Source organism: Pectinophora gossypiella, chromosome 19 (assembly GCF_024362695.1).
Source record: "Pectinophora gossypiella chromosome 19, ilPecGoss1.1, whole genome shotgun sequence".
In the NCBI taxonomy this organism is placed as follows: Eukaryota; Metazoa; Arthropoda; class Insecta; order Lepidoptera; family Gelechiidae; genus Pectinophora; species Pectinophora gossypiella.
Window position 1 is genome coordinate 10815757 of NC_065422.1, and position 27154 is coordinate 10842910.

The 27154-nt window shown below is 37.0% G+C and overlaps 2 protein-coding genes across 2 annotated transcripts in view; both read right to left on the minus strand.

Moving 5' to 3' along the window:
- Nucleotides 1-27154, minus strand: part of LOC126375397 (uncharacterized) — a 55480-nt gene that overhangs the window by 14291 nt on the left and 14035 nt on the right. Inside the window, exon 2 of the mRNA XM_050022303.1 lies at nucleotides 551-779. Within this exon, the coding sequence (XP_049878260.1) occupies nucleotides 551-726 (176 nt within the window). The 5' untranslated portion in view covers nucleotides 727-779. The remainder of the gene's footprint in view (nucleotides 1-550; nucleotides 780-27154) is intronic.
- On the minus strand, nucleotides 4196-6153 carry LOC126375398 (uncharacterized). The gene is made up of 2 exons (XM_050022305.1): nucleotides 6147-6153; nucleotides 4196-4674 (listed from the first exon to the last, which is right to left on the minus strand). Exons 1-2 carry the CDS (start codon nucleotides 6151-6153, stop codon nucleotides 4196-4198), a joined length of 486 nt encoding a protein of 161 aa, XP_049878262.1.

Genomic DNA, 27154 nt, shown 5'->3' on the forward strand with positions numbered 1-27154 from the left:
CCGTCTATAAGGATCGAGCCAACTGTGTTACTGAAAACTGCACTGAAGATAAATTAAATTCAAAAACATTTTTTATGTAAAATGTTACCAAGACGAGATAATATCGCATCGATCGCATTACGAAAAAGTTAACAGATCTCATGAAGAGCCAAGCTTGAGATATGTCCTAACTATACAAACCCTAAGTCCATACTTATGGTTTGTATAGTTAAGGCATGTCTGAAGCTTGGCTCTTAGTCCCATGACTTGCCCGTTTCGTAGCTATAGAAAAGTTAGCCAGTGCCCTTTCTTGCCCTTAGCTTTTGCTTAGCTTACTCGCCTTGGCGGGGACACCCCATCTCCCAGATAACTCATTGGTACATGTCCGGAACCGGAGTTCGATCCGGCGTTTCATTGTCCGGCCAACTAGTTAATGCCATCTGCGGCAAATCTACAATAAGTCATGTCAAAAAAAAGAAGAGATTCAGCGTTGCCCGTTTGAGAAACAAGCCCATGAACCACAGTAGCACATTGACTTCTTAGCTGGTATAATAACTTCATAAAGATTTACCGATAAGTATCCAAGTTGATGTTGCCATTGGGGTTCATAATTCCGATCTTCTTCAACACGCAGAAGATGATGCAAGGTTCGTCTGACTCTTGGATCTCTATATGCTTGCCCTTAGGGTACATTTCCGTGAAGCACTGTTCGGCTGCTATGTCGCTCAACTTTTCGTGGGCGTACATGACTGAAATACGCGCGTATGATGATGAGAGAAGAACTGCTAGTAGTAGAAGCTCTGAAACAGAAGGGAAAAATGTTCTAGTGTCTTTCAGGTGAAAAGGTTGTACACGGATTTTGATTTAAGGAGATGGAAATGCAGTACTGCTAAAGAATAATACTACGCATAAAACGGTAACTCTTCGCTTCGTAACATATCCCTCTCCGCTGGGTCTTACTTAGCATAGAATAAGGAATTATAATACTACGTATAGAACGGCAACTCTCTGCTCTTCACCAGCGGTTGTACTAGGGTTACCTCACTCCCAGAATATACGTAGTTTAGTCTTGAATCGTGAAGGCAATGCGCGAATCGTTGTGTTTATTTTTTATCAGTTTAGTTTATATGTAGCCCTTGGTCTTGGTTCCATACAAGACCATTAACCCGGCCCCAGGGGGGACAGAGTCATCCTCTCTGCCCTCCACTGGGGCAATTCCTGTTCGGCGTGTCCTTGCCGCGGGGGTGGGCGCCTCTTACTTCAGTAGGCCGGAGTAAGATGGTGGCTGAGTTCGAATAGGGACCCAGACCTACGGGGTATAACGTAGAACCCTTGCCCAGGGATACGGGTGAAGACCTCAACGGCTGCAGAGGCGGAGATGGGAGCCATCGGTACGGCAATGCAGGACGGAAGGGGCATGTCACAGGGACTGTAACCTGGAACCTGACAGAGGGCAGCAGTAACTGTCAGTACTATTCAGAGGCAGAGGACAGGAGTCCTAGTATGGCTTTGTAATAGACTACTCTGGGCGCCATCCCACTCGCGTCAGACAGAGTACTGCGGGGCGGAAGGCAAGAGGGAAACCACTGCCCTATTTTTCCCTAAAAAGTAGCATGGAGAATGCTACACCGACACGAGCGCGGCTCTTAAATTGATGATGATGAGTTTATATGTTCGAAATTTGAAATTGGACGCCGACAGAATAATGCGAATGAAATTAATTAGATCAACAATTTTTTTAAGTCAAGTGTATTATTTAAATTGCGAACCTTCACTGCCCATAATTTCTTGTTTGTGATTTGTTTGGTAAATAAATAAATACATATTAAATGATTATTATAAAAGCATCTTTCGTAAGTAGTACTACCTACGTAAGTAAGTAATGACGGTTATATTAGGTATTGTAATTGGCAGCCCTCAGACATCACACACACAGTTGCACGTGTTGATAATGTCAAAGTGTAGTGTCTGTGTGAAACAAGGTTGTTTGTTTGTCTGGGGTGTGACTTTAGTCACGGTATAAATGAGATTTTTGTATGGAGTGTCCGGGGTATGGTATGAAGTCCGCATATTGGACGCGACGTAATAAGCGTACCAATAGATTCTGTTGTATTTTAATTTATTAAGTTTTTTAAAACTAAATGCTGATTAAAATTGTCCCGCATCATACGCGCTATCTGATTAAGTACATAACATTTATGAGGCCGAAAGTCGTTTGTTTCTCATGCCCCCTCAATCAACTGGAGGGGGTATGGAGCATACTCCACCACGCTACTCCACTGCGGGTTCCACCACCAGCTCCACCGGATAGCCTAATGTGCCCTCCGAAACACGGAATCGAAAAAGAAAAAAAATCGAAACAGAGATTCAAGCCTGCAACGTCCTTAGTCCTTACCAAACAAAGTACAGTCTCACAAAGTTTATTTCGACAATGTCCCCGTCGGGAATCGAACCCGAACCACTAGATCCCGAGCCCAACGCTCTACACATTAGACCACGGAGACTGTTTATTGTTATTAAAACAAAAATCGACCTTCTCTGGTCTGTGATAGTGATTATAATTCCATTATAATCACCACCAACCCACAGTGGCAGCATGTTACAGTATGTTACATATTTAGAAGTTATAAGTATGCTGTTCATAGATCAGGGGGTTTAAAATGGCCTAACCTAACCTAACCTAACCTAATAAGGCGGATATAAAAAAGTGCGCAATGAAAAATGAAAAAAATAGATAAATTGGTTCGATGTGGCCATTTTAACCCCCCAGATACATTTCAGAGAAGTGAACCATTTTCCTTATCATTATATACCGACTTAACTTTATATTCATACTGTTCTTGGGATTCTTCCAAACCGAATAATTTCCGTGAATCCATTTGAATCCATAAACCAGTCCGCAGTTCCTGTATTAAAATTGATTATTGACTCTAAGAATAAACTTGCGTTAATTCATTTTTGAATATTCAACCCTCTCTAAAAACAACACTTTATAATCCAAATACAATGGAAATTTATTTCATAACAATCAAAGTAATAAAACAATGAATAAACAATTTTCTTTCTTTGTAAATAAACAGAGTAAGGAAAATATCAACAATAGATTATGTTCTCTAAAGTTCATATAAGTATAATACTTTCAGATGACGATGCCCTGAGCATAGGTTCGCTTCCAACTGGGCACCTTCAAACCTGTCATCATCACTAATTTGAGAGCCACGCGCTTGTCGGTGTAGTATTTTCCATGCTACTTTTAGGGAAAAATAGTGCAGTGGTTTTCCTCTTGCCTTTCGCCCCGCAGTACTCTGTCTGACGCGAGGAGGATAGCGCCCAAAGGCAACCTTGTAGTAATATTTTTTTGTATTGTTGTTGTTTGCTCTCCCTATTTACTGGTCAAGTAGTTTATGCCATTTAAGGCATACCGACAATAATGGATTCAAATGTATCCCAGTTATAGACAAATAAAAAATGGATTTATAAATCGTTTTTTGGTACATACCTAAACCCACGCCCATTTCCGACAGGGTAAGCCTAGACTATAGAATTCCATTTGCTTCGATCCTGACACACTTCTCTTGCTTCCTCCACATTCCTAAAATCGTTTCATACACGCACGCCGGTTCAGAGTAGATCTTACTAAACCTTTCCTAAGGACATCTCCAATTTGGTCAATGTACGTCCTTCCAGGTATTACTCTGCCAGCCTTACTGTCAACCTACGCTTCGTTCGTTTTTTCGTTTTTAGGTACTTCTTTTAAACTCTAAAAGTCTCACTGGCTATATAACTACAACAAAAACACGTTTGAAGACTTTAATGAAGTGGGTAGAGCTACAAGTAATCAAATAATCCTACAACTACTTTTGATACGAAATTTTTAAGATGTCTGTGAACAGAACAAAATTAAGTACCTACTAATTTATGATTCTATATTTGATGTTAAGTACTTATGAAGGTTATTACAATGTGCGTAATTAGCATAACGCAATCATGATGGTTGTAATTTTATTCCATTTCCCGCGTATGAATGTGAATAATTTCCTTTAATATCGTTCATGAAATTAATTAGTAAACTTCAAAAACCGTTCTCATAGAGTTTCTAATTGATATCAATATGCCAGACACGGGTAGATACTCGGGTAATTCAATTAAAACAAAGTTCAAACGTAAGATACTTTATTAACGAAAGTACAAAATGATACAAAGATAATAAATATTTTTACGACCAGGAATCGGGTTCTCTAAATGTTATGGCGTAGAGTTGAGTGCAATCGTTGAATACTTTAGCCTTCTTGCATACATCATGGTCTAGGTTCATAGCGTTGATGTTTTGGGCGCATGTTTCGCCAACATCGGAGATCAGGATCCTAGGATCATATCTATGTATCGCTTGGACCCTTCTGTAGTAGTTCTTGATACTTATATGCCCATCATTGGACATGATGCCGAACTTCTTCAGCACACAGTGAATGATACATGGCACGTCGTTTCTGTCTATGTGCAATGGGTATTTGTACAAGTTGCGAGGATACATCTCCATTAGGCATTCATTGGTGATTTTATCGCTCTTCTTGTCACGTGCGTAGAGGATCGACAAAGATGGCTCAGCATCGAGACTCTGGGAGAAGTATTTGTTCTTGTAGCTGTATCCAGATGGCACGAGTGATAGGAGAGACAGTAGAGCGATCGCCAAGGCTTCTGAAACAGCGATAAATGTTAGAGATTTTTCTTCACTCCCGGTTTTAGGAGGAGCCACAGCCAATTAAAACGCATTTTGGTCTTTGGCTGAAGATATGTGTCGAGACGATTATGATTTTTGTAGGAATATATTTGGCATATGTTAAAGCTAGTGCGCTTTGTTACTGGCAATAAATTTATTTTATTCTTATTCTTTATCCCGATTTAACAGCTTGTTTATTGCTGATAAATATAATACAAAAGCGAAATTACTGACTAAATGATTCACTTTATTACGAATCTCAGAATCAAGTGGGGGTTCCTTTTAGGACGTATACATGTACTCGCTAAGACGGAAGACGGAATTTGGCGAAATTCAAACCCTAAGGGGGTAAAAAGGGGTCGAAAAAGGATACCCTATGCATAATTACCCCATAGAGCAAGAGTAAAGAGTCGTAACTGCTTCTTAAATGCGGTCTTTGGCGCAGGACAGCGACGCAACCTACTCCTTTTTTTTGTAAAGGGCTTCATATTAACAGTGGCTGCAAGTATATTTGATTACAGGTGGTTCTCCCTATCCATCCCTAGGGACGGCCCGTGCCCCAGCAGTGGGGACGTTAATGGGCTGGTGATGATTATGATGATGGCTCTGCGCACCCTGTTAAGGATTACGGGCGTGAGTAATATGAAACTGATGGGAAATACTTAATGCTATTTCAGGATTCGTTCGGGTCTTCGAATGTTGGTGGAAGCCAAATTAATTTCCGCTTTTATAGGCCTTCGAAACCCATTACAGCAACCATAATAGTTTGCAAAAACAATATCGGATCTTTCCTGTTTGGCAAAGTTTATGCATGCTTTTAGTTTCGCATTAACCGTAATAATAGTAGATGATTAATAATGGTGTTTTGGTACTGAGTCATTCTAAAATATCTAAAATAACGGCCCCGTGGTCCAATGGTTGAGCGTTGTGCTCACGATCCGGAGGTCCCAGGTTCGAATCCCGGTGGGGACAAATCACAAAAATCACTTTTATTGTCCGAAAGTAACATGATCCGTGCTTTGGAAAGCACGTTAAGCCGTTGGTCCCGGTTATTACTTACTGATGTAAGTACGTAGTCGCTACATGAATCATGTCAGGGGCCTATGGCAGCTCAATAATAACCCCGCCACCAGGGTTGATGGGGTTGGTAATTCACCTCCACACAATTCACACGATACGGGATGTTGGCAACATCCAACAAAATTATTATTTTTTACTTTTTTATTTATAAAATAGCAATAAGTACTTTTTTCTCTTCTTCTTCTACGATCAACGAACTGTGTAATAACGCAAATTGTGTGTGCCTAATTAATTTAATAAAACTACGTGGTCAACTCAAAGTCGCTGTATTCTTTACCACCTCATACACACCAGGCAGAGCACCACAACATCTGTGTGCGACACGGGAAATAGGCGATCACATTCCGAAAACAAAATTCATTATACTTACGGGGCATAGTTTTCTTAAAATATCAGTAAGTACCTATACAAGTTCTTCTTAATACAGATTTATAATGTTTAATAAGGGGGGTTAAAATGGCCACATCGAAGCAATTCACCTAAAGAAGCAATATTGCAATTTGACATTTGCGCAAATAATAGTTAGTGCGCAATGCAAACATATTATGTCAAATAGAAATATTGCTTATAAGATGAATTACTTTGATGTGGCCTTTTTAACCCCCTAGTTGATGAATTATTTACGAATAATGGATCCGATTTTAATTAAAAATATTATTTTGCACTATTAAGAAGCAAATTTCAGCTTATGCGTATGTTTTCAATAGTGATTCAGTTTCCTATAGCAAGACATAAAATTAATCAAATAATAAGTAGTAATCAAATTAAGCGATTAAATTATCCGAAGCAATTAAATTAAAAATATTTCAGTACGATTGTTTTGGAATTGCTGATAAGTACCTACTTACTTATAATATACAACACGCACAACTACAAAATACAACACACAAACACACACATACAAAAGTCCACAATTGCTATAACAAAATGATCATCTAGAATATTCGTTGTTTTAAAATCTGTTTATAGACGACAGGTGTCATCAATTCATCTTTCTTTTTTGACATGACTTATTGTAGATTTGCCGCAGATGGCATTAACTACTTGGCCGGACAAATGGGGACCGCTGAAGGCTCTCACCCGGTGCAACGTTTAAAACAACAGGCCTGAGGGTGCCCAGTTGGGCGCGAACAGGGCGTCGTCTGAGAGGAAAAATATTTGAAAGAATTAATCAACCCTAGTGGATCGATAGCGATAAGCGCTGATTGAGGGAAGTCGTCGACCACGCCGGCGGGGTCGGTGTCGATTCATCATTATTATTATCTGACTTGAAAGAAAAGCAATTTTGCTATTCGACATTTGTTGACATTGCGCACTTACTTTTATATGCGTAAATGTCAAATCGAAATATTGCTTTTTAGATGAATTGGTTCTAAGGAGCCTTTTTAGCCCCGCAAGGTTACTTATTTATCCCGGCAGTAAAATAAATGAATTTGAACGGGTAAACTATTAAGTAGTTAATATTAATTTCTTTATTCACAAGAATATATAAATTAAATAATTAAAAATTAAATTACATATATATATTTATTCAGAAACAATAATAATAAAAAACAGAATGTAAATCCACCACAGGCTTCGTCAGTACCAACATTCATATTAAAAAAATAAAATAAGGGAAAGCATATTCAATTCATACATAATAAAATCCGCACAAGCTTCGTCAAAAAAAAAAATTAAATAAGAATTAAGTAATTACCACGGTTGTTTGAGAAGAGGTTTGTGCCAATAGGCTGTTTATATTACATGTTATGTTACATATTAGGTTAGTTAAGTTAGTAAGTAGATTTGTATTAGTTAATTAAGTACATACCTACTTACCTCTAAAATTTTCGCATGCTTATATCAAGCGGATCATGTGATACTTGGAACATAAAACCTATCAACTGTTTACAAAACCATGAATCCTATGCGAATAAATGATTTGATTGGTTGATGTGATTGTTATTATGCTATTTACAAGAAAAATATTTAAGCAAGAGATTTTCAAGCAGGAGTGAGTAATATAAAAACAAAAACCTCTAAGCAAGAGGAATTGGCTTCAAAAACCACAAGTCAGGGTCTTACGAACTCCAGGGGGGTTAAAATGACCACATCGAAGCAATTCATCTATCAAAGCAATATTGCAATGTGACATTTGCGCATACAAAAGTAAGTGCGCAATGCAAACAAATGTCAAATAGCAATATTGCTTTCTTAGATGAATTGCTCCGATGTGGCCATTTTAACCTCCCAGTTCTTTGCATTACCTAATCAATGCAATGTTAAATGTTTGCAAAACACACTTTTATGGCCAACATCACGTGTAATTATTCACGCGAATGGTAAAAAAAGGATTTATGTAAGTACACTTACATTAAACAGCAAAAGGAAAATCTTGATATTTGCACAATGAAATGAATGATGTGGAGTTCCGTTGTATCTGCCTACCCCTACGGTAAATAGGCAGAAATCAGAATCATTTATTCAACGTAATTATCATGGATAAACTTATTGAAGGTCAATGTAACATAAAAAAAATAATAATAGTAAATTTAAAAAAAATCTTATTCACCATACCTTTTATTCAGTGACAACCGTTTATTTTAATTAGGGTTAATTGTTTTTTGTGTATTTAAAATATCTATTGTTATTTAATTTATTAAACTGATTTATTAAAGATTAAATGTTCCTTTAATTATAAAATATTCGCACGCTGTATGGTTGGGTGATGGACTTTTTTTGATATAATTTATATTTAAGATCTTTTGTACCACTCTAGAGCGAATAAATTTTATTTCATTTCATTTTCATTACATTTTTGATTTTACTTCATTTCGCAAGGTGTTATGGCTGAGGAGAAGAAATGACAAGAAACTGCAACAGCAACATATCTTTTAAATCAATGAGGGTATACATCTTCTCTCTTCTATCGTGTGGGTTGTGAGGTGGAGTACCAACCTCATCAACCCTGGTGTCAGGGTTACTATTGAGCCGCCAAAAGCCCCTGACTCATGAACGACTACTTACTTACATCGATAAATAGTAACCGGAACCAACGGCTTAACGGGTATACATTACAAGTTATTTAGTAACTAGAGGCATGATGTACGAATGTTAATCCCTTATCACCATAAAGTTTATCATATCCAGCTTACGACATCGTATCAACAGTGGCTGCAAGTTGTCTTTGATTACTTGTGGCTCTGCCCCATTAGGGATTACGGGCATGAGTTTATGTATGTATGTATTTACAACATGGTTTAGACGCTTTTTTAGAAAAACTCCTTAGCGAATGTGAGTCAAAAGAAACATTCCACGTAACCCTAAAACATTCTTTTGTTCAAAAACATTTTTCTTGCGGCCTACAAAACTTACATAGCGCAATTATTTTTCTTTTATTCTTTTTCTTAAACAGATGTTTAAAATGTTTCTTTTTTCTATGACCGTTCTCGGTTTCTATTTTTAAAAATATTCCTTTTTTGTTTTAAGTTCTTTTAGGATAAAATGATTAAAGTATGTCTTTTTACATTACTTTAATAGGTTTACCTTCTCTTTGGATGGCATTCACTAGGGCAGAAAAAAACAAATACGAAATAACATAATTAATTGCTATATTTTTAGTAAATCTGGACACTCCCTTTCGTTTATCTTATAATTTTTTACTGAACATAAACTATAAGTAATTTAAAATTATGAGTCATCATATCAGACAGGTCCGGTTTTTTACAGAAGCGACTGCCTGTCTGACCTTCCAACCTGCGAGGGGAAACCAGCCCAATACAGGTTAGGTTACGCACCTCCAAAAATGCATTGCTCGGGAATGTGGGTTTCCTCGCGATGTTTTCCTTCACCGCTGAGCACGTGATAATCATTTATCATCCAAACATAAATTCGAAAACAAATACGACAATCTGTAGTTTAGGCTTGTGCTGGATTCGAACCTAAATATATATACTAAATAAGTATTATAAAATGTAACCTTAAAAGAGTGAAATCAAATTGCTTACCTTATTCTGCGACAACACACCAATCATTGACAAAATACTGATTGTTCCGTTACCATAGAATGAAGAATATATTATAGAACGTATAGTACTGGTTGAAGGCCGAAGAAACGGATTCTGGTTGGGCTCTAGCTAGAACATCGCCGATTGAGAAATTGGTCGGTGTACTGTGGAGGGCAGCAGTAACTGTCAGTACTATTCAGAGGTGGAGAACAGGAGTACTAGTACGGCTTTGAAATAGACTACTCTGGGCGCCCTCCCAATCGCGTCAGTCAGAGTAATGCGGGGCCACGAAACCACTGCCTTATTTTTCCTTAAAACAGTAGCATGGAGAATGCTATACCGACAAGAGCGTGGCTCTTAAATTAGTGATGACTGTGAAACGGCGATTGGGAGCAATCACCATTCTACACGCCCTATTTATAGAGTAATGGAGATGGAAAAAATTGGCCATTACTCCAGCGACAATATTGACAGTGAGAACGATAACACTCCTCCCCGCACCAATTGAGCGCCGAGTATCATTTACCGCACCCCCTCTGGGTCTTACGTTAGTCTAAGTGGCCGTAAGCCTCTAAGAAGGTAAGGCGGTACATGATGTGTGATACCGAAATGGTTTAAGTAGTTTGTAAAACTCCATAAAGCCTTTTTGAAGGTTTTTGGCCTGGTTACCTGTTTGATTTGAGACCATAGACTGCACTGAACAAGAATAATCAGCAAGACTTTGTTTATTGTTAACAAAACAGGGTGAATACTGAACTTCGTTTTACTAAGTAAGTTTACCTGTTTTGTAATATTTTATCAAAGTTTATACTTTTAGTACTTAATAATGAAAATTTCAGTTATTATTCGCTGTTTTGTAAACAGTAATAACCAAAGTAGTGCTAAATTATATATTTATTTTAGTTTGATCACTAAAAACGTAACTAACAGTAATTGGCAGCTTTTTAGCGGTAAGTACTTGGCAAATATACAAATTAAACAAATTCTGAATTCAAAATTGAAATGTCTAAATTCAAATTCTCCACCGAGAGAGGCATCAGCGAGATGCCTATTTGATTCGCCCGGGTTATTCCTTCATTTATTTAACAATTAACAACTGTCAATCATCCGTCCCTTTCCTTTTCGGCGGATAAGAATATAACAGGTATAACTTAAAATGTTTTTTTATAATAATATAACTTTTTTTTACTTTTTGATGGGTTTTTGCTCTTGGTTCCAGACTTGCCCGAAGGCATTGACGAAGCCTAAGATAGAGCGAGCTCTCCCAGAAGGTGCCTGTTTTCACTGGCTTTGAAAGCACCCGGGTTATATGCATTCGGAAATACAGAAGACGGCAGAGAATTCCACCATAATATCTTTAAGCACCTACCTTTTATAAAACTTATAAGTAAACACTGTTTCTCTTAAATAACTAATGAAATCAACTTACTTTCCATGTTTTCCTCTGTTATTTCTAGTTATATACAATTTAATTTCATCACTGTTTAAATGTCAAAACATCGTTACTAGAGCTTTCTTGATGCTCCACCCGACGGATCTTGACTGAAGAAATCCCCCTGAAACAGTATTGTTTCTGGTTTTAGGGCAAAATGTTTTATATACTAGCCATTTGCTACAAACAATCGGTCATTGTTTGAAGGAAAACTACGATAAGAAGTTCGTATGTCGTTTTTGACTGTTTTTCGACACGGAATACTGCGATAGAACAGGTGTGAGGTCCACAAAGGGAGTTAAAAAACGCTTCTTTGTATTTGGCTACACAACGGAATGTGTCGAAAATTCGAGTGAAAAGTTTGACTTATGCAACCATTTACAGTTAGGGAAGTCTGTACGATAGGTCGCCTATTCACATACTTAGTTCATTCAATAGTAAACGTAGATAAATGACGTTCCTTAGTCTCCTTGTTGCTTCCTCTACACAATCGTTGACTACAGATGAGCACAATCGTGTAGAGGCGGTGACCGAAACAAACATGAAAGCAGTCTCTTCGTGCGACTCTTTTTTTTTCTTTTTTTTTGGCGTGATTTATTGTAGATTTGTCGCAGATGGCATTAGCAGAGTGCCAAAACTTACTCAAAACAACTAAAACTAAAAAAAATATGTCATCAAAAAATGCTCTATTTACGATGGGCTCGGGGTAGCCCTGTTTGAAGAACGCGTGACGTAGTGTCAAGGGTTTAGTTCGCAGCTTGGTCCCTAAACCACTGAATTCGACTTTATGAGTTCCAATTCACGTTTGTATCATAGATAATTGATATGACGTGGTTTTCAGGATTTGTGGCCGGTTGATGGCAATGGGTTGCCCTCCTATTTTATGGGATTTAAACATAGCCATATGGTGAGATATCAGTACAGTCATGAGCACACCACACATCACAATCACCCACATGTACCCACTTTAGAACCCTGTCGCACTATCATATTTGTCATTTAATGAGGAATACGGTTTAAATTGTCCAAAAAGTTAAAGTGACATGGTTGCAAAGTGTATACATATTAGTACTCGTGACCGTACTATACAGCTCTACCTACCCCTTCAGGGAAGATAAGCAGCTGCATGTGTTCTATATTTGTTTTTTATTCTCTTCCACTCTAACATAGAAGCTATATTCTAATGAAATGTGAATAAGAGCTAAGAAATACCGCCCGTGAATACTTACGGATGTTTTTATAGCCCTTCTCAATACTGGCAGGTAAGACTAATTGCGAGGAAAGACCCGATGTTCCTAATTTAATTGTGCTTAAATAACCCGGAAATTCTGTACGATTTTATTTTCGTCCGGGATTTTTCCGGTTAGGCGAATCCGGGTTTCTGTTTTCCGGTGTCTGGTAGCATTTTAATTTGGAGCACGCTCCAGGGAATCGGTTAAGTTTTACTCGATTTATGGGAAACTTTTTTAGGTGCTTTAGCTTAAGTAAATCCTCTCTCTTTCATGTGGGTTGGAAGATCAGTGACCGACCCTATCAACCCCTAACATGGCTCATGTAACGAATAAATACTTACTTAAGTAAATAGTAGCTGGGACCGACTACTTAACTGTTCTCCGAAGCACGGATCATCTTACTTTTGGACAACTAAGTGATCAGTTTGTAATGTCTCATCACTAATTTAAGAGCCACACTCTTGTCGGTATAGCATTCACCATGCTACTTTTCTAGGGAAAAATAAAGCAATGGTTTCCTTCTTGCCTTCCGCCCCGCAGTATTTTGTCTGACGTAAGTGGGTTGGCGCCCAAAGTAGCCACTAGCAATTTTTTTGTGTTATATCCCCACTAGGATTCGAACCCGGGACCTCCGTATCGTGAGCCCAACGCTGAACCACTGGATTACGGAGGCTGTTTTGGTAAATGAATCGCGTTTGAAACTCGGAAGGAAATATTCAAGTTTTTTTTTCTTTCGATGATACTAAACTGTCTTAACTTCATTGAGCAATAGTAGTTTCTACTTACGACATTTTTGTGCTCACGTGCTGAGAGTCTATATAAGGCCACATTGAAGCAATTCGTGCAAAAAGGATGAAGAAGAATAATAAAACTGCAAAGGTTAACAAATGACATGTAATACATTTTTTTGTAATATTAATAAATAATATTAAAAAAAAGAAAAAAAAAACAAGCAAGAAAAGTGTGTCAGGAGCGAAGCACATGGAATTCCATACTTTCTGTTTACCCCGGTGGGAAATAGGCGTGAGTTTATGTATGTGTTATCATCTCTCTAGCGTTATCCCGTTTTTAACGGGGTCCGCTTACCTAACCTGAAGTTCTGTCCAGCTTTGACAGGTCCGGTTTTTACAGAAGCGACTGCCTGTCTGACCTTCCAACCCGCGAAGGGAACACAAGCCCAATACAGGTTAGATCACATACTTACTTCCGAAATGCATTGCTCGGGAATGTGAATTGTATGTGTATGTAATAAAAAAACTTTCTAAATAAACAAAATGTACATAGGATTGGTTGTTTAAAAATACATCCACATCAAAAATCTGTTACATAATGTTCGCTACCGGCCTCATTTTTCTGGCTAACAAATGAATGCTGAAGCTTGACAATAAGTGACGTCATAGCTTTATGTAAAGGGCGCCATATTGTATTTAGAGTGACGTCACATAGCCCGTATGATAGGTAGTAAGAATAATATGGGAACAGACAGATTAACATCCTTTGTTATTAGTTTTACACAATACAATTATTTGTGTATATTTCTTTTGCAATGTCATATTTTTTTAGACCTGTCAATTAAAAGAAAACCTGTTAATTTTTATTGTGTGAAAATTTGTATTATAATAAATCCTGTCAATTTACGTCTGCCATTATTATATCTATTTTCTTAAAAACATGTGCGTACATTTTTTTCTTTTATCTCATAAGTAATCATCTTACATTATAACATTAAATTAAAAAAATTAAAAACCCCCGACCAAAAAAGTACTCAATTATTATGACAAAAGGTTAAAAATACTAAACCCTATAAAAAGTAAAAAATAACTTATCCCACATATGCTTGCAAGCAAACTGAGCGTGTAACATTCTTATCACTCTTAACAAACGACCTGATGACCTTGAAGACCTGAACCGATTTCCACCAAACATAGTTAAGAACACTCTCGACTGATATACCTTTCAAACAAAAAAAGCCACATTAAAATCGGAACATCCGTTTGGAACTACGATGCCACAGACAGACATATACATTTACACAGACACGTCAAACTTATAACACCCCGTCGTTTTTGCGTCGGGGGTTAAAAAGGAGCGAGAACAAACTTCATATATGAGCCAACTCAAACCATAACCCTCCTTTCGCTTTCCCGCAGTCGGCTAAAGGGTTCATTCCTCGCTTAACAGCTGTTGTACGACAAATAGTCCGACCCTCCTCAGCCAACACCATATATTACAAGGTTTCTTCGTAGTTTGGTTTCCCGTTGTAGATATTTCTTTTGTAGTTCTGTTGGCTGGTTTTTCCGTTGTAGTTAATTCTTCTGTGAAAGACTCTGTGGCGTCGTAATACGAGTAGTAATGTGGGTATCTTGGCATGTAACAGCTTGTTGCTAGAGATACACTTGCGATGAATAATAAAATGACACATATTACCAGCATTTCTTTTTTATTTAAGTTGTTTCTAATGCTTTTACTTATTTAATGCAAAACGAAAAAGAATGACTTGCGAGTACTGCCCTCAAATGGTTTTGGCGCAAATGGCATTAACTTCGAGCGCTGAGGGCTCTCACCTGGTACCAAATTTACCTCAGACGGGAGATTATAAATGTTTGTTTGAAAAAAGATGTCCACTGTTATTATTTAACCCACATACGTACGGCATCTGAAATGATACAATAAAATCATCACTCTTTTTAAGGTTTCGATTCTCTTTAAAAAAACTAGAGCTGATGTCACCTCTTACATTCACGTACCTGTTAACGGTCTCTGTGGTCCAGTAGTTGAGCGTTGGACTCACGATCTGGAGGCCCCGGGTTCGAATCCTGGTGGGGACATATCATAAAAATCACTTTGTGATCCCTAGTTTGGTTAGGACATTACATGCTGATCACCTGATTGTCCGAAAGAAAGATGATCCGAGCTTCCGAAGGCACGTTAAGCCGTTGGTCCCGGTTACTATTTACTGATGTAAGTGAGTAATCGTTACGTGGGCCATATCAGGGGGCTTTGGCGGCTCAATCATAACGCTGACACCAGGGTTAATGAGGCTGGTATTCCACCTCACAACCCACACGATAAGAAGAGAAGACCTCTTACGTTGCTGTGCCCTTGCAGGGAGTCACATGTACCTAGTACCATGTAACACCTTAACTACTTGTCATTTTGCAATGAATAAATTAATATGAACATGGGAGCTTTTCAGTGTTGCCAAATATTCGATTTTCGATTAATCGATTATTTACCTCTAAATAATGTAAATATCTAAATATCGATATAATAATCGATAGTATTGAAATTAATTTACAATTATTAGATTATAATCGATTGTACTATCAATAGGCATATCAATATTTAGGTTATTTAGGGAATTATTAATCGATATACAGACGTTTATTGGGCAACACTAAACTGCCTGTAACATTATTAAACCCAGAGCGCATTTCGCGAACATTTAGGATCAAGGAGTGGATTTTTTTATTGAAACCACGACGCAGTGGAATTCCGTGTGAGTGCACATTGGCCCCGATTCCTGCAGACACCTCCTAATTTTATTTTAAATTATACCCGTCATTTTCTTATCCGCCGAAACGGACGCCGAGAAGGGACGGATGTATGACAACTTTTAATTTTAAAACGAATGTATAACCCGGGCGAATAAAATAGGCATCTCGCTGATATGAAACTTGTTTGACATGTGCTGTCAACTTACTTCTGTCGGGTTATTGGCTAATATACAATTTTAGGAGAGCTTTTTAATTTTCTGCCTAAAATTGACGTGTGTTCCATTTATGCTTGTCGATTACCCGTCTCTTTCCTTTTCAGTGGATAAGACAATAACAGGTATAACTTAAAATAAAATTAGATGGTGTGTACAGTCATGAGCAATATAATGTACCCACTTTAGGACTCTGTCGCACTAACATATTTGACATTTGGTGAGACTTACTGACTTAGTCCATTTGCAAAAAAGTTAATGTGACATGGTACCAAAGTTGTATACATTTTAATGCTCGTGACCGTGGTATCAGGCCATTGCCTCGATAATTACATAACCTCGTTATTTTATGAAGTGGGTTACAAAAAACTCCGGTCCGAAACTTTCCCAACGCCGCTTCTGTTTGCAACGAGCTTAAATCTTACCTTTAAAGTTAAAAAAATGTCTATATCGTCACTGCATAACTTAGTTTCAGTCTATTGTTAATACATAAAAAAAAACTTGGAATACCACCATCACAATTATATTTGCAATACACGTAATAACACCTAACGTCCACCTCCTAACTGTCAATTTATGTAAATGACCCAAAAATATGTCACTTCACCGATATAAATGTTTGTACAGAATGTCTTTCGCAACTTTTCCAATTTCCGTTGTCTGTTCCAGTTTGTATTAATACCCAAAATAGTCGCGTCGCTACAAGTGATATGAAATGACCTTTGTGAAAAAATGTACCTATACTATCAAATTCCTCCGATTTCGTTCGTGTGAACTTCACTTGCGAGTAGGCACACTAAGGGTGGTATTAATTAACTAATCTCAGCTTCATGAAAACATGCTTCATGCAATGTGACAGTTCTCATATAAAAACAGAGACTTGAGCATGATCTTGAGGGCAGTCTCAGCTGAGATTCGTTTATTAATACCACCCTAAATCCGATTCGGCTTAAAATAAAATGAGTTTGAATTTTATGTTTGGAGCATAGAGTTGATATCACGTGGTATACAGGATTTAGGCGCGGTTAATGAAAGAGAGAAAGAAAGTTTATTCAGTACAACTAACAAGTAACAATTATAAATAAGGCCCTGGCTCCTAAACTAGTATAACTGTATTTCAGGAGCCAGTGTCTTTCCAAATTGACATACTTCATAATGGCAATAGGTTCGGCCCCTATCACATGGGGTTATATACAGTCCTCGCCAGATATGTTTAAGCATAGATATTTCTTATTCTATGACTGTATATACTATGAGGTGTATATCTGTCTACCCCTTTGGGGATACAGATGTGTTGCTAAGTTATGTTATGTTGTTAACGCATATTTATGGAACACGACGTTCGTGCCTCACCCAACAGGGTCTACATAATACCAGTTTCGTGGTTCACGCCGCGACTTGTGCTGAGTTTTATGTCAGGATGTCCACCAGCTTATGACGATTTCGACGAACATCCGTTTTGCGTCTTTACAATTGTTTTGTGAAAATTTTATTATGATTATTGTCTTGTTTTTGTGTGTGGCGTTCTTTTATAATAAACTATTTCTATTCTTCTATTCTATTCTATGTTCATTGATATACAATTACCATGTTAAATACGCCCTTAGAAAGTACGCTATGCCCCTTTTCTTCGCTACAGCCCTGAAAGTTTCATATCGCTCAGTGGAGTAGTTAGGCGCGAAAGTTACAAGTTTTGTAGTTTATGTACTTGTAAATGTACCTATCTTTGTAGTGTACTTTTATATGTACAAGAATTCCTATGCTGCACTATCCCACTAAATAACATCTGTACTGTAACAAGGTTGCTTGGAAGAGATTGCTACTTAGCAATAAGGCCCCATATTGTACTATTTCTATTTCTCTCTTTTGTTTTGTATTTTGTATTCCCTGTTTGTGGAATAAAGTATTTGCTATGTTATGTTTCTTTTATGTTATAAAAATTATAACTTTCACACAAAGTCTATGGTTATGACATACATAACATAACATAAACTGCCTATATACGTCCCACTGCTGGGCACTGGCCTCCCCTCAATCAACCGGAGGGGGTATGGAGCATACCTACTCCACCACGCTGCTCCACTGCGGGTTGGTGGAGGTGTTTTTACGGCTAATAGCCGGGACCAACGGCTTAACGTGCCTTCCGAAGCACGGATGGTTATGACATAAACAAACTTATTTTCGCCTGTATAATACGCATAAGTAGTTATAAAATACCTAAGAATAAAAATACTGACGTAATTTCGATTGCGTAAAAGTCGTTCCAATGAGAGAATGTTTGTTGATACATACAGTCATGAGCAATATCATGTACCCACTTTAGAACCCTGTCGCACTATCATATTTGACATTTAATGAGTCTTACGGTTTAATTTGTCAAAAAAGTTAATGTGATAAGGCTTCAAAGTGTATACAATTATACATATTAGTACTCGTGACCGTACATAAACAAAGCTGTGAGTTTTTGTGTTGACATGGCTTATTTTACACGTCACGTCACGTCACGTCACGTCACGTCACGTCACGTCACGTCACGTCACGTCACGTCACGTCAGGTCAGGTCACGTCATGTCATGTTATGTAAATACTTATAAAATTATCTTCTATAGGTTTTCGTATCAGCATTGTCCACCACATGAGGGATTACGGGCGTCAATTGAATGTGTAGATAAATAAATCGCACAGCACACCTAAACGACATAATAACAAATCCATTTTAATGGGTTCACCATTTCCGTTGTCTTGCTTTGTTGATATTATATGTAATTATACGAGTAATGTATTTTTGTATTTCGCAAGGTGACCTTATGATGTGCAATGTTGTATGTTTACTGTGTAGTTATAGGTACATTAATGAAGGTAAATAGCTACGGATAACATAGGTTTAAAATATAGTTCGTGTTAGGAAATAAGTCCCGCGGGCGCGGTGCTACTGTCGCAGATCCTGCAGAGAATGGGAGATTTTCTTTTTTAGGGTGGTATTAATAAACTAATCTCAGCTGAGACTGCCCCTGTTTCAAGACCATGTTCAAGTCCCTGTTTTTATATGAGAACTGTCACATTGACACGATCTTGAGAGCAGTCTCGAAGCCGAGGTTAGTTTATTAATACCGCCCTTAGAATAATAAAAAAAAATAGTTTTCGAGAACCCGTTAGACGGCGCTTAACAACTACGTTACTGGGCCATTGCTAAGATGCCAATGATAGAAAAAAAAAACTTTTATTTAATTTAGGAGGAGGTTTTTTATTTTATTTAATAACCGAGACAAAGACTTCTCTTTTTATTTTCAAGACTTTCTAATAAGATTCTGTTTTATTTCTTCATTACTTGTTTATTTCAAAATATAATCAATGTGACATGTACGTTTCATTTTATGATTTTAAAAAGAAAAATATAATATAACGTTCAGTTTCATGCAGTAACCTATCAAGTTCAGCGCCATAAATCCAGCAAATAGGATAAAAAAGGTCCTTTACACGAAGAAAATAAAACTTAAAACAATATACTTAAGTAATAAATAAAATTTATTAAAGAGGTTTGCCGCGTTTGCAGCAGGTTAATTATTATTTAAACCCCCAACTCTTCCTAAAGCACGTCTTAAAAACAATTAATAACGTAAAAACCGAACGTTCCAGAAGGCTTAAAACAATGAAGCTTCCAAACGCAGTGTCTCAGACTTTACACAAAGATAAATAGCTTCTGGCCAAAGAAACAATTAAAAACTTGTTCCATTTTGTGTAATTAAGCCTGGAACGGCGATGCAAATTACTCTTGAGGAAACTTAAGAAGCTGGTAACTATTCTTGAATGATAATAACGGTTAGAATTTATAAACTTAACAAGATATTGTGATGTTGGGAACAATTTATTTTCTTATTTTTTATTTCGAACTATCAACTATTGTGATTCGACGTTCTAACTATCCTAACCAAACTAGGGACAGTTTTACAAAGCCATGAATGATAGTCTTCTTCTATCGTGTGGGTTGTGAGGTAGAGTACCAAGCTCATCAACCCTGGTGTCAGGGATACTATTGAGGCGCCGACATGGCTTATGTAACGACTACGTACTTACATCAGTAAGTAGTAACCGGGACCAACGGCTTAACGTGCCTTCCGAAGCACGGATTATCTTACTTTCGGACGATCTGGTGATCAGCCAGTAATGTAACCAAACTAGGGGCCAAAAGGTAATTTTTGTGATATGTCCCCGCCGGGAAACGAACCCGGGACCTCCGGATCGTGAGCCCAACGCTCAACCACTGGACCACGGAGGTTGTGAATGATAGATAGTAGTTTGGAGATATTGATAATCGAAATCAGGATCTGCGTTTCTTCAAGGAAAGTAAATAGGCACTTTCTGGGTAAGTAGTGTGATATGATTCTGCATTACATTGTATTTTGGAATAATGATGTACCCGAGTAATTAGAAAATAGGTAAAATATCACGTGAAATCTCCACAGCGCCATCTATCTGTTTTTGGGGGACTTAGCCTGGAAAGTCCCTCATTGAGTATAGTTGTGAGGTGGAATACCAACCTCATCAACCCTGCACAGATACCCGCATTAATATTAGAGAGATGTTTTAATTTTTGTCAATGATATTGGTTTTTGTAAATATATTATTTATTTTAGCATTATATTTTATTTTCATATTTTGATTAAATGTATAATTATTACAATAAAAAAAATCCATATTTTAGCATTTGTCAATCTATTTTATTGTTGACTAATAGGCCGGGGTAATTAATTTCTTGTACCACATCGTAAGGAATTAAGGATATAAGTTTATGTATGTATGTTAGATGGACCGTTTCTCATACAAAGGGATTATTCACCATTTCAGCAAAGTCTGTGTCAATGGATGTTTTAGTTTGACTAGTAACAATTTCACCCTCCGAATACCAACTTTCAAAGTTTATTACCGCAAAATGCTATTATAAGTTAGATATGTTGTTCCTTTCATCAATTTGATTGACAACACAACATTATAATTCACAAATATAAACTATGGAAGCAATTTGCGTCAATCATAGTGTGTTTTCTTTATGTACGACACTGTTGTTGTATTGAAATTTAGCCTGAATGGACCATTAGCTAAGCTACATGAATTTTACACCGCAAATGTTTATGAATGTATCATCATCAATTTAAGAGCCACGCTCTTGTCGGTGTAGCATTTTCCATTCCAGTCTATCAAATGCCAATTCCTTCACTTCCTTATAAGACACGACGTTCATCTTCTCTTTAATCTGTTCCATGTAATCTCTTCTTGGTCTTCCCCTTTCTCTCTTTCGTTGTAACAGTCTTAAATGTAAGAAAGCAAACAAATGTCTTTGCAAGTTTTATGATATATCTGGGAATATAAGCAGCTGCTTGAGTTCTATGTTTTTTGTCCAATTCAGCATAGAACAAGTTCATTTTACAAGCGGATTTATACTTCTAGTACAATAAAGAACTTACTTACAGTTAGTCGACAGTACGTTGCACATTGTTAAAAATTGTACGGGAACCTCAAAATCCTGTGAAAGTAATAAAGCCTTCATAAAGGAACTTATGAATGGCGTTATAATCTCGTTTACATAATATATTATTTTCTTCTAAGCCCGTGTGTGGCGTAATAATAAAATTCATAAAACGCTCGTGTGAATTATGTACACCCCTTTTTATGTTGTTTTGAGGATATTACACTTAATAACGCTACCCCTAATCATGCTTGGTTACATTTTGTTATGTTACATAATACTTCCTTATTAACCGTACGAAACGTTTTGCGAATAGAGAAGACAGAAGCAGCTGTTTTCTGTTATCTAATATTGGACTTATCAAGAGTGAATCTGTATGGGCATTTGCTAAGTTCACACATCCAACCTTAGGTCGCATCGTGATAAGTCACGTCCTTATAATAAATCTGAAGGTGCGATTGTGTCAAATGTCAATGAGTCATGTGGGAAGGTTTACAATACGATCATTGTCTTCATTTCTACCTAACGGCATTGGAGCCGCGTAGTGGAGTATGCTTCATACCCCCTCCGGTTAAATGAGGCTTGAGCCCAGCAGTGGTATATAGGCTGTCTATATCATGTTATGTCGTTGTATATAATATGATCGTTTTGTGCATATTTCGGTCCCACCAGCTATGCTCCTGCGGCATCTCTCTCGTAAGAACTGTGTTTCTAAACTCTGAAAACTGTTTCGTAACGTTGTTGTGCAAAGGTCTTTGTAGATAGCGCTCACACTCATTATTTGTATCTACAACGGTTTCTCTGTTTTTCCCGTTCTAAGCTTAGCTTAGCGGACTGGAAAGTGTAAATTATATCTACTACAAGCTTCTTTTATCTCATTGCTGGCTTAGAAACATTTTTCTTATACTCGTATTACCGTGGAACATCAAGCAGGGTTTATATCAACTTATAAAGGAGTGTAAAGGTTGTATTTAAGTCTATAAATTATGTAATACAAACTGGATTAAAAGAAAAGAAAGGAAAACATGAAACAGTAGGACTAGGGCCCTGTGCTGGGAGGTTTTCTGGCCACGTCTTTCCCTCAGCGTTACAGATTCCGATGTGGTAGTAGTTTTTACAGCTAGTTACATAATATGTAATTTAATTATGTTTGACGTTCAAAAAGCGCTAACTTTGTAAGCCAATTTTGAAAAATAAATATTTTTGAATTTTTTTTTTGTTTATGCCTAATATTGTTTGATCGCCACCCTGGCTATGAATGTTGAGTCATAGATAATTGATACCGCGTGGTTTCCAGGATTTGTGCCCGGTTAATGGCAATAGGCTCGCCCTATTTCGTGGGACTTAAACTTACTGTAAAAACACGAAGTACTTACAGACTTTCATATTATAAGTGTGTTAGTGACATAACTTTGAAGGATGATATAGACCACGATTCTGAGTTGATATCAAGTGGAATTTTACGTCGCTAAAGTATGGAACTGAAAATAATAAAATAACACGAAAAAAGTGTCAGTCATCCCGTGATCATGGCACTTGCAACAGTGTCGAAATATCGGGAGTCTCATATCCCCATTTAAACGCGGTAAGAACCCGTTATTATGTGTTTTAATTAACACAAAAAAAAAACCGATGGAAAATTCCACTCAGAATCATTTATTTATTTATTTATTTATTTATTTATTAAAAACACTTACATCTACCATTACAGTTTATATAACCAATTCGATAGAGTAGGAACATATCTTGACATCACTTACTAATTTATTCGGTACCTAACTATTGTTTATAAATATTCATTTTATAACTTAACACATATAGCGTAACCTTTGTAAATTCACTCATAGAGCATGAAAACAAATCTATAATTTCTGCAACCTCATTTAACACATGCATGACTCGCGTGAGAGGGGTGTTATCCAGCAATTTGGTTCGTCCGCGAGGAACTGTGAACAACTGCATCATGGTCTGAATCATCCCCCTCAGTATGCGTTACGATGTAACTAACACCCTGTCTACTTACTACGAGTATAGAATTCTATTTGCTTCGATCCTGACATACTTCTTTTGCGAAGTAAGTGTGACATCTTCATTTTACAAGTGGCTGCAAGTTGTACTTTAATTGTCAGTGGCTCTATCCACCCCGTTAAATATTACGAATGTGAGTTTATACCATGTACCTATCGCTCTCTTCAAACGTGTGTACTTTTTTGTGAACAATGTCTTTTGATAATTAAAACACATAATAACGGGTTCTTACCGCGTTTAAAGCAGGGATATACAAACATACATACATACATAAACTCACGCCCGTAATCCCTAATGGGGTGGGCAGAGCCACAAGAAATCAAAGACAACTTGCAGCCACTGTTGATACGATGTCGTAAACTGGATATGATAAACCTTATGGTGATAAGGGATCAGCCTATCGCCCATAACATTAGTCCATCATGTTAGAGGACACAATCCCTCTGTCGGTTTAAAGCAGGGATATGAGACTCCCTTATAATGTGTGACTTTCTTATTATGTGTTTTAATTATGATAATAATCGCGTAAACTTAAAATAATGTATTGAGTTGAAATTCCAAAATCAACTTAGTTCCCTACTTAAAAAAAACATGGCTATTATAAAACGTATGCGCGAGAAAAACGACTCGACTCCTCAATTGAAGCGACCTCAAGGTCTTCGGTATTCTTAGACATAAATTCGTATTATTTTGTTAACAGTATGGTATTGTTTTAAGTTTACGCGGTTATTATCATAATTAAAAACACATAATAACGGGTTCTAAATCGGGCGGGGACGGGTTCGGGCGTTTAATTGTGGGAAATATGAGATTCTCGATATTTCGACACTGTTGCAAGTGCCATGATCACGGGATAACATGCAAAGTATGATATGTTCGCCTCCAGTTAGTTAAATCCTCAAGTCGAGAACGTAAATGTCAACTTGAAATACCAAAATGCTCGGCTGAGGCCTAGTCGAGCGGTGGAAGAGTCGAGTTAACATATTAAAATAGGGGTGCAAATCTGTGTATAAAACATTACGTCTTCCTTTGGCAGTTGGGTAAAAAGACACATTTTCGCTCCCCAACAAGCTGTAAACAAAGTTAACAAACAATTACTCTTTTGAACACAATTTCTCTGTAAATCAAAGCCATTTGCAGACAGAGATCAATAAAACGGTTCAGTAGGTGAAATAATTAAAATGGTACACTCAAACAATGCTTGCGAACATTACAGACTACTCTACCATAAGGTAGCTCTGCAGAACCATAATTAGAAAAGCTCTTGACGTAGCCTTTTTATATTTTGTGCCTGTTTACTATCAAAGGCCTCAATACTCCAGTGGTCTCACAATCTGGAGGCCGAATTCCGATTGGGAAATATCACAAAAATCACTTTGTGATCCCTAGTGTGAGATATAAAAGAATCGATCGATCTAATATCGATCCAACATCACTAATGCTAATGAACATCACAACACTAGCTTACGTACTTTGAATGACAGATCAGGGGGTTTAAAAGGCTACATCGAAGCAATTCATCTAAGAAAGCAATATTGCAATTTGAGTTTTGCGCATATATAAGTAAGTGCGCAATGCAAACAAATGTCAAATAGCATTATTGCTTTTTAAGATGAATTACTTGGATATGTGGCTATTTTAAACCCCCTTGCTTTCTTTTTTCTTTTGGCCTCTCTTTCCGTTTGACCGTTTTTATTAACGTCACAAAACTTCCTAACAAATTCCATAGACGTAACCGTATAAGGTATGATTTCGATTTTTTATTTTTAGCGGAGAAGACGAACGAAGCGTGGAAAAGAGAAATCACTTTTTTATATGAAAACAGTTCAAGAGAGAAAGTGACAGACAACTAAGTAAATCTATGGTAACTCCGAGTAATAATAAGTACTATAAGTATTAATAAGTACTATTAGCATCAATGCTGAGTGTGATCTGTTTTGCAGTAGCAGTAGATCTATTAAATCATTGCTTGCCAGTGATCATTGCAGCTCCTAGTTAGGTATTTCATTTTGTTTAGGTACTTATATTGTATTTTGTTTTGTTTTTTAGGTTTGCTTATGTTTTGTTTTTGGTTTTGTTTTATGTTTTTTTTATTTTGTTTACATAATTATTATGTGGTATTCTCCTCTCCGTTAACTGTATTTTCTCTATCTGTGGTAGCTTGTAATTAGCCTTTATTTATTATTAAGGTTTTGATTGTGTAAATAATGCTGTAAGCTCCCCGAATAAAATAAAAATAAAAAATAAAAAAATACTATATCTACTAACTAATGTGTTCCTGTCTGTTTGTTCCTAGGTTCCACAACCGATGATTTGGCCTAAACTTCCGGAGCTCCTGTACACTGAAAATGTGTATTTCCCAACCCTGATGCTGGCAGAATTGTCCTTGTACACAGAAGCCATTTAGGAGAAAAAAAAGATAGGTTAGATACCTAATACCCGCAATGACGTAGGTATATCTATAACATGCTAGTTTCCAACGTTTTTACTAAACGTCAAAACACGAAATCATTATGGAATTTGTAGCAGCCTGTGACGTCATAGAAAAATGTCAAACTGTTACATTCTTTATTAAAATTCATAAATAGGTTTAACAATAAAAAGAAAACTTTTTTTGTCACCTTTAGATCTGTCTTTATTTAGTAATCAGATATTCATAATTTATCTTTGACCTAAGAAACTACCCAATTTACGTAATTTACGTAACGGGGCTGAAATGAACACCTGAAAGCCATTAATGTCACAAGTTTTTTTAAGTAACGACACTGTAAGGCGATCCCTGTCATCCACATCTACCTAATATTAATAATGGCTAAGATAGAATATTTATATTGAGCAATATTAATATTAATACAGGTCTCGATTCCTGCAGACACATTTTATTTACACCTAATTTTATTTTAAGTTATACCCGTAATTTTATTAACCGGCGAAAAGGAAAAGGACGGATGACTGACAATGTTAATTTTAAAATGAATGAATAACCCAAGCGAATAAAATAGGCATCTCGCTCATACGCAACCCGTTTGACGTGTGCTGTCAACTTAATTCAGTCGCGTGGCCAATATAAAATTTTGGAAGGGTTTATTAATTTTCTGCCTAAAATTGAGTGTTTGTTTTCGCGAGCTGATTGACCGCTTCTATGGCTAGAGTAATCAGGTCGGCAGGATCGTATATTACGTCCTTCCAGGCTACTAATGAAGTATTATCATTGTCGCTTGGTAAGTATTTGAATTCTAGAAGCCAGAAAATTATATCCAGATCCAGTTTTGAACTTAGAACGTCATGCTAAGGGTCATTGAAACAATAGTAATTACTCAGTCGCCTCGAACTACGACCCATTAACGGAAGGGTCGAAGTTTGTACTCCCAAATCACTATTTAAATCCTCTTAGGGTAAAAGGGAACGATTGTATTTCAGCCTTAATCATCATAATGACTTACTTGTTACTGACGTGCGTAGGTACAATCTACCTTCTATCTTGGTAGTCAATTGGTAGAAAGCTTGCATCTCACTTTGAGGTC